Source organism: Medicago truncatula, chromosome 3, assembly GCF_003473485.1.
Source record: "Medicago truncatula cultivar Jemalong A17 chromosome 3, MtrunA17r5.0-ANR, whole genome shotgun sequence".
In the NCBI taxonomy this organism is placed as follows: Eukaryota; Viridiplantae; Streptophyta; class Magnoliopsida; order Fabales; family Fabaceae; genus Medicago; species Medicago truncatula.
In genome coordinates, this window is record NC_053044.1 from 53,684,129 (window position 1) to 53,697,756 (window position 13,628).

Below are 13,628 nucleotides of genomic sequence, written 5' to 3' on the forward strand. Positions count from 1 at the left end.
TAAAAATTATTTATCTTGTCAAAAAAAGTTACCATATATAACTTTTTGAAATTGAAGTCGATTAAACAAGATACACAATCTAAAAAATCTCTACGGTCTAATAATATTTTCTACAACAAAGACTTATTTACTCATTAATATTTATGATCTACATAAAAACTTTGGTGTATAAGTTTATTTAGTGATAAATTTAGGCATATTACAATGTTGAGGACTGTTGGTCCTTTACACACACACACACACAAAAAAATGCATTGTTACAACTCTCTTTGGCATGCTGTTTATTAATCTGACTGTGCAACATTGTTGATAAGTTCATTCCCATAAGAATCATATCTATGAGCTAGGAGTTCTTATTGGTGATATGTATTCACCTTATTATCCCTCAGTCACAGTCTTAGGAGATTAACTATAATTTGGTCACATAAGCCATAAGCCATGAGCCTAGTTCCTAGATTGTTGATATTGTGTACCATCTTGTACAGATTCTTTACAATCGAATGATATGTATGATGAGTTTGCTTGTAAAAATAAAATAAAAATTGACCATACTCAACTTACCATATATATCTTGTCAAAAAAAAAGTTACAATATATAAAAATTGTCTAAAAAAAAAGTTATCATATAGATATGGATTACTTCAATTTCAACGGGGGCACAAACTTTCTTACCATCTTTTGATACGCTCCAGGTAGACAAAGCCTACCCTATCTATCATTTAGAAGATCTCCACATCCCACTGAGGATGATGGTATGCATAGAAGTGTGAGATACAGTGATATAACAGGTGGCCATGCTTCTAATTCCCTTGTTCCTCCAAATTTATCTCCTGTTCCATCTTCGTTCATTTCCTCTATCATTACCTCTTCTTGCACCAAGTGACTTGTCTCCATTATTATGTCTACTAGTCGTTCCAAACTTGAGAGGCACAATTTGACGAATGTATAAATTACCAGGAAAGTTCCTTTTTTCTTTTGAGATTGCTCTTAACTGTGGCAACCAGTATGCAACATATTCACCTTCTGGGTCATATGTTTGTGCCTGACAACAAGTATATAATAGTTCTACATCAGAACCAAATTTAAAAATTTACTGAATATTATATCCGTTTCAAGTCCATATTTTGAAGTAAATTGTGAATCTTCTCATAGACACTTACTTGTTTTGGTATGCTGAAATATCGGTCTTCTCTGGGATCATTCCCGACTCCTGATTAGGAAGAAGAAAATGTAAGAGAGTATGGAGTATAACTTACATTGTTTAAAGAATTTATGGACAACATAATAATGTTGGCATGACATATTAAAAAATATAAAAGGATTTTTATCAAGAGAGAAATGTGGAAATAATGGATTTCATTTGAATTACTACAGAAAGTGTTACATATACTTCCAAATATTTACCTGATCCATAAGTCCAGTTTCCATAATTAGAACATGGATCATAATCCAAAAGACATGTCTCAAACCATTCTGCTCCCATGCGCCAATCTATGCCCATATCACGAACTAGGAAGGAACACACAATCTGTCAAAAAAGGGTAATCTTTCATGTTCCGGTTGCAAAAGGTGTGTGCAAATTCACATGAGTTCAATGTATCAATTCCTAGCAATTACTATACTGTAGAAAGACATTAAATGTACTTTGGTTTACCTGCCGTCCACGGTTCGACATAAATCCTGTAGTGGATAATTCTTTCATGTTTGCATCAATCAGAGGATACCTGAAGGTGTATATACACAGTGAAGAAAAAGCCAACTACAGCTTTGAGTTTGCTAAAAGAAAAAACTACAGGTTTGAGTTCTATTCTAGAAGAACAAAAATAATATCAAGAAATAGTATTGTATTGAAACAAACAAGAAAATTGTATAATGATGTGATAGAAACTAACCCTGTACAACCATCTCTCCAGGATTCAAATAATTTCTTGTCTTGGCTCCAATTTTTCTGAACATTTCTAGGTCCACCTACAAAGAAATAAAGACTACACATAAGCAATCTGATAAATTAATTATAACAAAAAGGTTCTACGGAGATGCATCAACACACTTGCACTCCACAATTATGAATAACACCGCCATATTAAATCAGCAGAAGTTTTAATCCATGACCCGATAAATCGCCAGAGGCATCAGAGACTTTGAACAACCCATACCTATATGGAAAAGTGAATTTCCATATTTGACTGATAAAAACCTAAAGTAATCCCTCCATATCAACTCGAACAAAACCCTGTGAAAATAAAGACGGATTCAGAAGAAGAATGTGTTACAAGAAGATGTAGGGTGTCAACCGTGTAATTATTTAACTGTCTACTATTACTGAACTTTCATGAAGAATTAAAGAATGAATAGCTTGGTTTTTCTCCTATTAGTTTTTCTTTCCTTAAGCATTACCCTTTCTTTGGCACTGAATTTTGCACTAGCCTTTTCTAGATGGAGTTAAAGCAAGTGTGCGAAATACAACTTGACAGATAAGTGAATTATTCAGAAATAGCTAAAAAAGTGCAAATAAGAGAATTCTATCAATAAATATGATGTAGATCTACAATAATAAGAAAACGAAGTGTTACCAGTAGGTAGAACTATTTGCTTGTCTTTCATTCTCATATCTCTTCACCTATGATGAACAGACAATACTTTATCAAAGGAGTCTAGTTTTTCAATATCATGTAATAAACAAATCAGAATTTATTGTCAACTTTAACCTCTTCGTGTATGAGACGAGGAGACAAGCTTCCGGATGCAAGCCATGGCGAGAATTTAGTAGAATAATCAGGCCCTAACATCCCATTTCGGGTCTCTTTATATACCTTTAGTAAATCCTACACATGTGCAATCTTGAGAATGAGTTAGATAACTAAACAATGTTTCGACCACACTATATTTTTAGATCTTGAATATCTTAATTAACTCCCGGAGCCAGTGAACATATTTTCGTTTGACCCTTTTTCCTATTTTATGTCGCACACAATTAAATAGTTCCCTTCCATTCTGTATCAGTGATAACTCTTGAACCTTCATGTTTACTCAAAAAGGTGAAAAAAATATCACTCCTAAATCAACTCATTATTCGGAGAATAGACAGATGCAGAACGACATAAATTAAATCTACATTTTCATTTGGAGATAAGGAGTTCAAGTTTCCATCCCTACTCCCATCATAACTAACATTAATTCCAACATAACATTTATAGTTAAAAAAATGTAGATAAGTGTAACCTCTGACCTTCTTCCAAAAGTATTCATATATTCTGCTCAATGCGGCAGTTTCACCCCCCACAAATTTCATCCCCTTGTTAACCTACATCAAGAGGAAGCAAACAGAAAGAGCAAAACTCATTACTTTTTCATTGTTGAGTTCAAAGGACTAGATTCTCGCATGGATATCCACAGGTATACTTATGGCAAAACCTACATTCTGTGAGGAAAGTCCCAGCTGCTCCAATGAAGGAAGACATCCCCAATCCTCAATTGGGGGAGGTGGTCCAAGTGATGTTGGCAGTTTGATGCATGAGCGCACGACACATTTCGCTTCAGCAGTCTGCAAATTCAGTAGCAGCATGAGTAGCAACAAAAGCCATTTCCTATTTCGGTGGACAACTTAACTAAGTGCTTATAGCATAAGCTCTTATATACAAGCTAATTATATAAACAAAAATAAAGTTCAATTGTTTTCAAATAACCTATGGGTGGTTTTCATAAGTTACCCTGGAGAGCTTATGGAAATAACAAGGTAATCAAAACCGGACCGGACATAAAACCGGTATACCTATGGGTTCGAGGTTTAAGGATTCAACCGGGTTGAACCGGTTTTAGTTAAATATGTATTTTTTTTTTATCATTATATAAAACAATAACATACAAAATTATATATTATTCATATTTTACAGTACTGAAACTTAAACTCATTCAACAATTTCCCATACTTATTAAAAATTAAAATGATATAATATTTTTTACGAATAATCATGTGAATTAATACATACAACTCTTTTAGTTTCTTCTTAAAAAAACTCTTTTAGTTTCTTATAGTGCCTTTAAAATTTTAAAATTATATAATTTTATTTCCAAATGTTTACAAGCTAATGAACAAACAAAATAAGTTAATTATTGTTCCAAAAAAAAAATCATGAAAGCACGACTAAATTAATTACTCACATGTGAACTAAAACTGAACGTTGTCTTACAAAGAGCAAACAACTTTGAATGTGTAGTGGGCCTTATAGGTTAGCTAGTTGGTCCAAAAAATTTATTTGAGTATAACCCTAATGACCTGACCCGAATCAATTAAACCTGAGCTGCTTCTTTCATCTTTTCTTTCTCCTCTAGAGCCGCACTTACCCTCTGCTTCTGTTCTCACTTTTCTAAACCAAAATCCACCCATGGAATCGATGCTTTTTTGTCATTTTTTTGCAGGATATGCTAAATACGGTCCAACCCATGGAATCGGATGAACCGGCGGTTTTACCGGTTATTTCCGGTTTCCGCCCGGTTCTCCGGTTTATACCCCGGTTCTATATGAGGACGGTTTTTACGGCCAGTCGGACCGGACACAGGTCCGGTTCCCGGTTCAACCGGTTGAACCGGCCGGTCCGGTCCGGTTTTAATTACCTTGGGAAATAAGATGAAATCAACTATGGATGTGTTATAAGTTGTTTTCATAAGTTCTCTCAAACAGTCTTACAAGTGCTTATGTTAGTAGATAAGCTAAAATAAGTTAATCCAAACAAATCCATATAAATCTATACACATGTCAATTGAAATACCATGCCTTACGAAATTGAGTATAAACATCCGGCAAACAAGGGACATCAAAAGGAAGATCATCATGGTGGTACATAGTGGTGCCCCAAACAAACTGTAATTTGGGGTGGCTGTTAGAAGTTGTTGCCGCCCCAGCAGATCCATTAGATGGTACCACCACTTGTTGAAGACGATTGTTTACAGACCTTTCAACATTCAACTCTTCGCTACAAGTTTCTTTCTGTGCATAAACCTGACAATTTCACATTCACTAATTAATGAACCAACCCTAAAGATTCTTCAATTATCACAAAATTTGGAAATTTCATCAATCTAAACTAGCTTATTAAACATAATTAAAAAAATGATACTCAAATACTAACTGTATGAGCTCCATAAGCTTTAACTAGAGAAGGAAGAATATCTTCAGGTTTGCCATGTTGAATAAGCAAATTAAGTCCCCGTTTCATTAGATTCTTCCTCAAGTCATCCAAACATTCAAGGAGAAATTGTGTTCTCAATGCTGCACAAGGTCATGTTCGTAAAGGTGATGCTATATTATATTGCTACTGCATTAATCAAATTCAAATCCATAGCACCAACAAAACAAACATAGAAGCTAAAAAAAAGCTACAAAACACTAACACATTAGATTGAAGATGTATTATTTGTTGTCCAACATGCGTCAAACTATGAAACAACATATCACGGAAAAAAATACTATGGCACAACGCTGACAAATGTTACATTCAGGCTCAGTTCAGCAAGGTCAAACCGATAGCTTAGTGTACAAGTTTGTACTATAAAAGTATAGTATTTTTTGATACACTACTTAGAGCAGAGTTTTAACTAATAAATAGTGTCAATGTCATTGAAGAAAAGAGATAAAAGACGTTATCGAAAAAAGAATATACCTCCAGTTTTTGGAAATCCGAAATGGTAAGTGGTTGCAAATAGCCGAGGATCAATACAGTAAACAGGCAATAAAGTTTGTGAGGAAAGCCAAGCCTTGTAGAGAGTTTCATTATCCAAAACTCTGAGATCGTTTCTAAACCACACGATTGCTGTACCTTTACCACTCCTCTTGGTATTGTTGGAAGTGTACCTTTGGAATGTTTGGTTTGCCACACGTTCCATTTCGTTAGAATCTAGCTCTGGCACGTGTTGCATTGACGAAGAAGATGCTGAGGGTTCGGATTTGGTGGTGCACAAGTTCATTGCGATGTTTGGGAACTGAAATCGTGTTGTTGGGTTTGTGATTGTGAGGATTGATGTTAGGGTGGATTTTGATGAGTTGAGAGTTGTTGTTGTAAGAGAAAGAAATGGAAGTGTAGTGTTGTAGAGGGAAATGGCCATGTAAGAGCGAACAACGTCGATTTGCTTTTGGGGACGGAGATTTGTGAGGAAGAAAAACACGTTATGCACTTTAAACTGTGACACGTGGCAGAAACGGATTGTTGTGACGTGGACATGTATTGTCCTATTGTTGTACTTTGTACTTACCTCTGCGTCAAGGTAGAAGTTAATTATCCAGAGAATTGCTCTTTCCACATTTGATAATACACTGCCCAGGAATTAGAAATCTGACTGCACTTAACTGCCGAGAAAAACTTCGATAGTTCATTGCCGAGGAAAACAAATTATGGAGACAGTGAGCTCTGCATGATTCTAAAACATTTCTAAGCTATTTTTCGGCCAGTTTTTACCTGTAATTAAAGCAGAGCATTTCGAAAGGCAAAATAATTCATACAACATTGAAACTCGGACATAAACAAGAAAAATGCAATATCTTTTACAATTGTCCATAATTAAATCAAACCGACATTTGGTTCAAATTACACAAACGTTTGAAATTCATCATAACGGTTCAAATCACAAAAAAATATTGGCGCAAATGCACAACTTAATTAAACCAACATTTTTATACATTAAACAAAGTAAAAAATCTCATGAAATTAAAAGTAATGTCATCAAAGTACAAATATACAAATCAATGTCATGAAAACACCAAAACTAAAAAACAAGTCCTAAAAAACAAAATACTACTACTGGTCATGGTCCTGGTCCTGTTGATGGTGCCTCCTCCTCGGCCTCTGGCCTCGCCTCCTAGTCAAAATCGGCGCGATCTGCTCTCTTATATGGCTCATGGCCTGAAACCACAGCTGATGGGTAATGCTTATGACCTTCTCCTGGCCTAACTGCGCATCAACGTAGGCAACAACGCCACAATCCATGTCATAGGTGTTAGGCGGGCTTCTCGCCTCATACCGCTCCCACTGCTGTGCAATGATCTGCTTTTCATTTGCTGGCCTCGGAATATCTCCTGGAAGAGGTGGCAAGATTTGAGGGTGAGACACCCTAGTGTACCATAGCACATAGCCATCCGCCATGTCTGCTCTCTTAGCTGCTCACCCCAATCGGTCGTCTTAAGCGTGTGAGTGAGGAAGTCGACGAACGCCTACACAATGTGAGGCGGTGACAGCTTTACAATATCCGTCGGATGTCTGGGGACGGTCTGGACGTATCCGGCCAGAATACGAGAAAACCTCCTCAAAATCCTGGATCTTCCTGTGCTCTTCGTACGGCCTGCAACATACGTCATTAAACTGTATACGATCAAGCAGTGACCGATACGTGACCCCCTCTCTATGACCCTTCTGAAGCTTCCACCTCGCTGCAACTGGATAGTTTTCCATGTAGTCAGTGTTGGGATCAACACTGTAAAAGTCAGGAAAATGCGCCAAAAACCATGCCTGCACAAACCAAACAAATCACATTTATAAATTATTACACACGAAAAAATATAACAAAAAAATAAAAGTTAAGGTTCACATTTATAAGTTTCTTACAGTGAGCAGTGTCACGCTCCCCCCCAAGAGCTTTGTTTTCAGGCCTACACGCATCAGCTAACTCGCCGTATAGGTATGCGAGTGTCATCCCTCCCAAGAATAATTACGCATCCCTACGTAGCCGTCCTCCATGGTCGTCAGATAGACCAACTCGATGCGTTTGTTGCTTCTATCGCCAAACAACAAGCATCTAACCAAGTAGAGAAGGTAACACCTCACGCAATAAGTCCTAACCCTCTCCCGCTCCTCCAGCTCCTCTGGATCTTCCGTATCAGCCAATACGTTGGCCTTACCAAGGTACCTCGTATATAAGTCCCTCAGCCTCGGGTAGCTAATGTACCCACCGAACTCCTACCAACAAATTTTGTCCGCCTCCTGCTGCGACACACCCAAGTGCCTCATAAGTAGCGCCGCTCCCTCATGTCTCGACATCTTCTTCCCATGGCTCAACATCCGCCCCTCAATCTGAAGATGCGTCAGACATTCGACATCATCCAAGGTCACAGTCATCTCCCCCAAAGGCATGTGAAAGGTGCTGGTCTCAGGATGCCACCTCTCGCATAGAGTCATCAGCATGACATGAGGCACATTGGCGTAGCCCAGGTAAACCAAATCATGTAACCTGCTCTCCCTAAGCGGATCCCAAAACCAATCCTGATTCTCGTTTGGGCGTCCGAGACTCAAGATGTTAGCCCCATGATTAATCGGTTTTGCCACACGGAGCTTACGAACCTGAAATAATAGAAAAATAAACATAGTTTGAACAAACACACATATAAAGAAAATAATTAAATATAAAGAAAATAATTAAAAACAAACACATATAATAATTAAACAAGCACAGATATAAAGAAAATAATTAAACATAAAGAAAAAACATTTAAAAAAAACAAATATAAAGGTGGATATAATAATTAAACATACACACATATAAAGAAAATAATTAAACATAAAGAAAAAACATTTAAAAGAATTACACTTACGTTATCTGAATTATACCAAAGCGGCAACGCCGCATGATTGACATAAGAGTGCAGCAAAGATAAGTCTGTCGGTCCTCTAGGAAAGGGAGGGTCCACAGGTAACACCTCCGGGGCAGCAGCTGCTACAATGTCATCATCATCTCCTACATGCTGTTGTTGTGGTATATGATCCTGGTCATACCCACCATCAGTCACATTGTGGTGTACCTGCCTGATAATTCAGGTACTCCAACTCAGACTGGTCAACAACCTGTGACAGGTCAACAACCTGTGACTCTTTAGATTGTGTAGCCTGAGAACTCTCTGAACCATCTCCCCTCCGACCTCTACCCCTCTTTGGGATGTGGCCGCTCTGCCTGTCCCTCCGATGACTTTGAGTCATCGCACGCCTACCACCAATCATTTTAGATGGATCAATGGGGTCCTGATCGGCCATATCTACACAAAAAAAAAAAAAAAAATTAACATCATTTCCATAACATAATCAAACACATTAAATCTAAACTAAACATAAACATAATCAAACTCACTAAAAGTACAACAATGAACATCATTTCCATAACCTTAAATCATTCAATATAATCAACATACAATAAAATTTATGTCCATCATTTCCATAATAACCTAAACATTATTCATCATTTAACATACACTTAATCATTTCTATACACTTAACCAAACTATAATTAACATCATTTCTATCATTTCCATAACCTAAACTAACCACATAATCAATAAAATTGTCATTGAAGCATTTTATCAAACACTTTGTGTGCAAAGCATAAAACATATTCAAATTGTGTTCATTTGCCACCATTCAAAACCACATTATGATTTAAACAACATAGGCAACAACTACATTCATTTATCAATTCCTAAATTACACATGCAATCATCAAATTATCAATTTTAAAATCAACCCTAACCACATGCAAACTACTCTAATTTAAAAATAAAAAAATCAACCTAAACAAATTTACATTATCATTAAAATGATTGACACAACTTACTTGTGATAATGTGCAGTTGATTTGCTTGCAATTCGTGAAAATGGATTTGGTGAAGATTGGAGAGAAATTGTGAATTTTGAATATGTTTTGGAAATGGAAAGGTTCTGGTTCTGCGTATGATTATGTTCAGATTTTCTCGGCAGTTAACTGCAGCCGGATTTTTAATTCCTCGGCAGTTAACTGCCAATGGGGCAAAAACGTCAATTACTCGTGTGCCACAACCTTATCAAATGTGGGAACAACAATTCTCAAGTATTTATACATGTAATCAATCATTGAAAATCGAAATGATTGACTTCTTTAAAGAATAATTGCTTGTTTTAGTATGTTTAAAGAGTGCTCTTGGGACACTCGTTAACAAAATCCTTATTAATATTAGTACTTATGTCCCTAATTACAAGACTTTTAGAAAAAAATAACGGGAATTAAGAAAATTGATAGTGGTAATAAATTTATTTGTAATTATAATTGTTTTAATAATTTTATTCTTTAAGAGAATAATATTTAATGTTAATTGAAAAAAATATATAAAATAAACAGTATGATGGTGGAAAATTAATTGATGAAATACCAAAGGAGTTTTATAAAATGAGACAATTAATTAGAAGCTCTTTTAAAATGGTTCTTTAAAATTCACAAACAAATTTATTTAAGGAAGGACCTGATAATCTGAAGTTTAGGTAGGAGGTTAATAAGATTCAATTAAAAATTATTATGTAAGAATAATTTCATCCTTCAAAAAAAGAATAATTTAATTCATACGAGGTAAATAGAGTTTTTGTTCTCCTAAATTCTAGCCAAATTTTGTTATGACAAGTCATAAACTTAATTATTTAGTAAATTAACAATTCAGTGTTTATTTTTAAACTATATATAAAATAAAATCCACCACCTCTTGTAATGTAGCATGCTTGTGTTTCAAAATACTATTTGTTTAACTATATAGGGTGCAAAAAGTACAAATACCTACCGAGTACTAGTCGTTTCTAGAAAATTCGCCAACTTTCCTACCTTTTCCCATCTTCCCTTCGAGCAAATATATTATTCAACCTACTACTTCCAATTATCACACAGAAAGCACTATCTGTTCTCGATCACCGATTGAATCCATAATATTGTGGCTCTGAATCAGATGTCTCCGTACGACGGCGTCGTGATCGGAAAATTGAAACTGAAAGGAAAGCCAATGAATGTCAAAGATGGTGGGATAAATAAGAAGAAGAAGAAGAAACACGACAACAGTTACCATTACTCGTCAGAGTTTAATTCAGGTGAAGATTAGTCTCTTTCTTATTTATCCGTTGAAACGCAATTGCAAAAACTTTTCACTTGATTATGCTACGTGCATTTTCTTATTTCAAATGCATTGAACGAATTCTTACTAATTTAAGTGTAATTTCACTCAATAACGCATTATTTTATAAGAAATTTTAATTTCATTGAAAAAAAGGGCTAAGATACATGCTATTAGATTGATTCGCTTCAATCGATGAATTTGGTTATTGAAAATTTGTTGTTGTATCAGGATGAAGTGATGCAGACCGCTAAAGATTCAGAAAAATATATACTCAATCAAAAGGGAAAAGATACATTGAAAATACGGTCAATATTTCATTCAATGCCCTAATGTTTATTCCCTAGGTCCATGCATGTTTGTTTTTTACGTTTAACTGTTTAAGAGTTTTTCTTTTGTTTTACATGTCTGGATTCACTTTTTGGTTGATTCTAAAGACTTATAAACTACAATTGATTTTAGGATGTTTGGTGGTTTCTAGCTTATAATGATTTTGTCTTTAGAGTTAATTTCAACTTGAAGCTATGATTTACAATTTCTTCCCCCGGAACTTGATTTTTACACTCAAATTTTATTGTACAATTTTCATGTCAAAGTATTCAAACCTTAATCATTTTATGAATTCTCTTTTAGCTCAAATCAATTCAATTGAAGTAAACTTTTGTCGCCTTAAAATTGTTTTCGGGGTACTTGTTTGGTTATGTAAGTTTGACAATTTTGATTATTTCGGCATGTGTTTCTAGTGGTTGAGTTCAGAATTTGGAGTTCTTTATCTTGTTGATAATATTACTCCGGAGGCCAAGTATGCCAAAGTTGACAACCATTCAGCAGATTGGCTGTTGATTGTTCTAACTGTGTATATAAACTACTAAAATCAGGCACGTGTCAAATTCATGTCATTCTTATTTTGAGTTCTCCTTAAGAGTCTAGTCTTCTTTGATGTTTTGGCATGCAGAGCATATGAATGGATTCATTTGTCATGATAAATGAGCAACTGAATAATAGTTTGTAGGAAGAATTTATCTAATTTCATTGAGAAGCTAGATTATTGTGGGTTGTTACATTACATCATACTGATTTGATGATTTATTGTGAATTTGTATGAAAACTTTGGCAGAGTTGGATTGCTTTAAGTATGATTGGCATCAGTTCATTAAGCATGAAGCACTACTAGACACGACATTACTAACAGAACACGACATGTTGGAACTAGTGTTGATCTAAGAAAACAAAAATGATTGAATGTAGAAGATCAACATCTGTTGAATTTGAACAACAGACACATTGTTGATACTACCTAGGTTAATGGTTCTTCACTTTGTATAAGATATGATATTTGAAAAAAATGTTGTCAACAGGTAGCATGAACGAGGGTGACAAGTATGAGGGCAAGGGAAACCGTGCATCTTTTGATGATCACCTAACTCCAGCTGAGAGAAGATTTCTCCAACAGACAGAGAAACTTGAACTTCAAAGGCTAGCAAAGATGGCGAGCAGATCTCATCGAGATAGGATTCAGCAGTTCAATCAATATCTGGCTAATCTTAGTGAACATTATGATATTCCAAAAGTGGGGCCTGGCTAACAAAACATTTGGATTCATTTGTTTCCTTGTTTTTAAAAGTTTCATTGTTATAAGGTTGGTTGTAGTAGCTGGTATCTGGTTTGGTTTTCCTTGGTCTGGTGTGGTTGTAATAGCAATGCTCCTATTGGAACTATCAAGAGTTGCATTCATCTTGATTTTTTTTCTTTCTTTTTTCTTTCTCTTTTTTATTGACTTTTAAATTGCAGTTGCATCTGGTTAAAATAACTATGATTAAAACTTAGCTTGTGAAAAATATTGGTAATTTTGAAATACGAGATGAAATCTGCTAGACATAATATGCATATTGTGAAACAGAAGTATTCTGCAAATGCATATCGTCTCTTTCCCCTAACAAAAAAATACATATCATCTCATTTGTTTTGTTTGCAGTTTTCACCACGCTCATTGTTCTTGTAAGTAATGGAGTAACTAACAAAGCTAAACTAAAAGTAAAAACATATTTAAAAAAAAGAAAAGGAAAGAATCTAAACTAACAACAATTAGACCAATAAAAGTATATGTAGAATAGGCAACTACCAATAGTATAAAGGACAAGTTTATGTAGATAAAATTATGTTTTTTTGATACATTAGGAGAAAATAAGATTTTCGGACATAAAATCACGTTTAATTATTTCATCTATGAATTTGTTTTTTGGTCAAGATTGTACGAGTTGTTTTAATAAGGATATTTAGAGTATGTTTGGTAAGATCATAAGTTAGTTTATAGTGTATGACTTTTAGCTTACAAGTTTGCATGATAAAAATAAAATAAAATTTGGTAACGGTCTTTTCATCATGAGTTTATAGCTTATTTTTTTCACATGATATTTTAAGTAGCGTTTGAGCTTATAACTTATTTCTGAGTATTATTTGTAAACAATAGTAAGATGTCAAAACAAAATAAAAAAATTAACCATGGTGTTTTTTTTAACCACTAATTTTATAAGAGTCGTAAGCAAGTGAAATCTACTCAATAAATTGTTTCACCTAGAACTCGATTGGAATGATATTTTTTTTGTGTTAATCAATAAGTTATAGTAATTTAAATCTCGATTGGAAGGTTAGTAAAATTTTATTCGTTTTTGTACCATAAAATAAGTCTTATTCTTCTTTCGTTGAAACTCAATAACTACTCGAATATAATCACTTTTAGATTGGA

General features: G+C 34.7%; 2 protein-coding genes across 2 annotated transcripts; one reads left to right on the top strand and one right to left on the bottom strand.

The window, feature by feature from the left end:
• Positions 1–294: 294 nt before the first annotated feature.
• LOC11427347 (cryptochrome DASH, chloroplastic/mitochondrial) lies at positions 295–6,155 on the bottom strand. The gene is made up of 13 exons (XM_003603475.4): positions 5,661–6,155; positions 5,130–5,269; positions 4,775–4,999; positions 3,419–3,544; positions 3,230–3,304; positions 2,709–2,825; positions 2,574–2,620; positions 2,157–2,233; positions 1,893–1,968; positions 1,655–1,724; positions 1,405–1,528; positions 1,161–1,210; positions 295–1,042 (listed from the first exon to the last, which is right to left on the bottom strand). The coding sequence occupies exons 1-13, from the start codon at positions 6,100–6,102 to the stop codon at positions 824–826; spliced, it is 1,788 nt and encodes a 595-aa protein (XP_003603523.2). The 5' UTR covers positions 6,103–6,155; the 3' UTR covers positions 295–823.
• A 4,385-nt stretch (positions 6,156–10,540) lies between these two features.
• LOC11429988 (protein FAM32A) lies at positions 10,541–12,631 on the top strand. Its single transcript, XM_003603477.4, has 2 exons — positions 10,541–10,859; positions 12,241–12,631. The coding sequence occupies exons 1-2, from the start codon at positions 10,721–10,723 to the stop codon at positions 12,465–12,467; spliced, it is 366 nt and encodes a 121-aa protein (XP_003603525.2). The 5' UTR covers positions 10,541–10,720; the 3' UTR covers positions 12,468–12,631.
• The last annotated feature ends 997 nt before the right edge of the window (positions 12,632–13,628 follow it).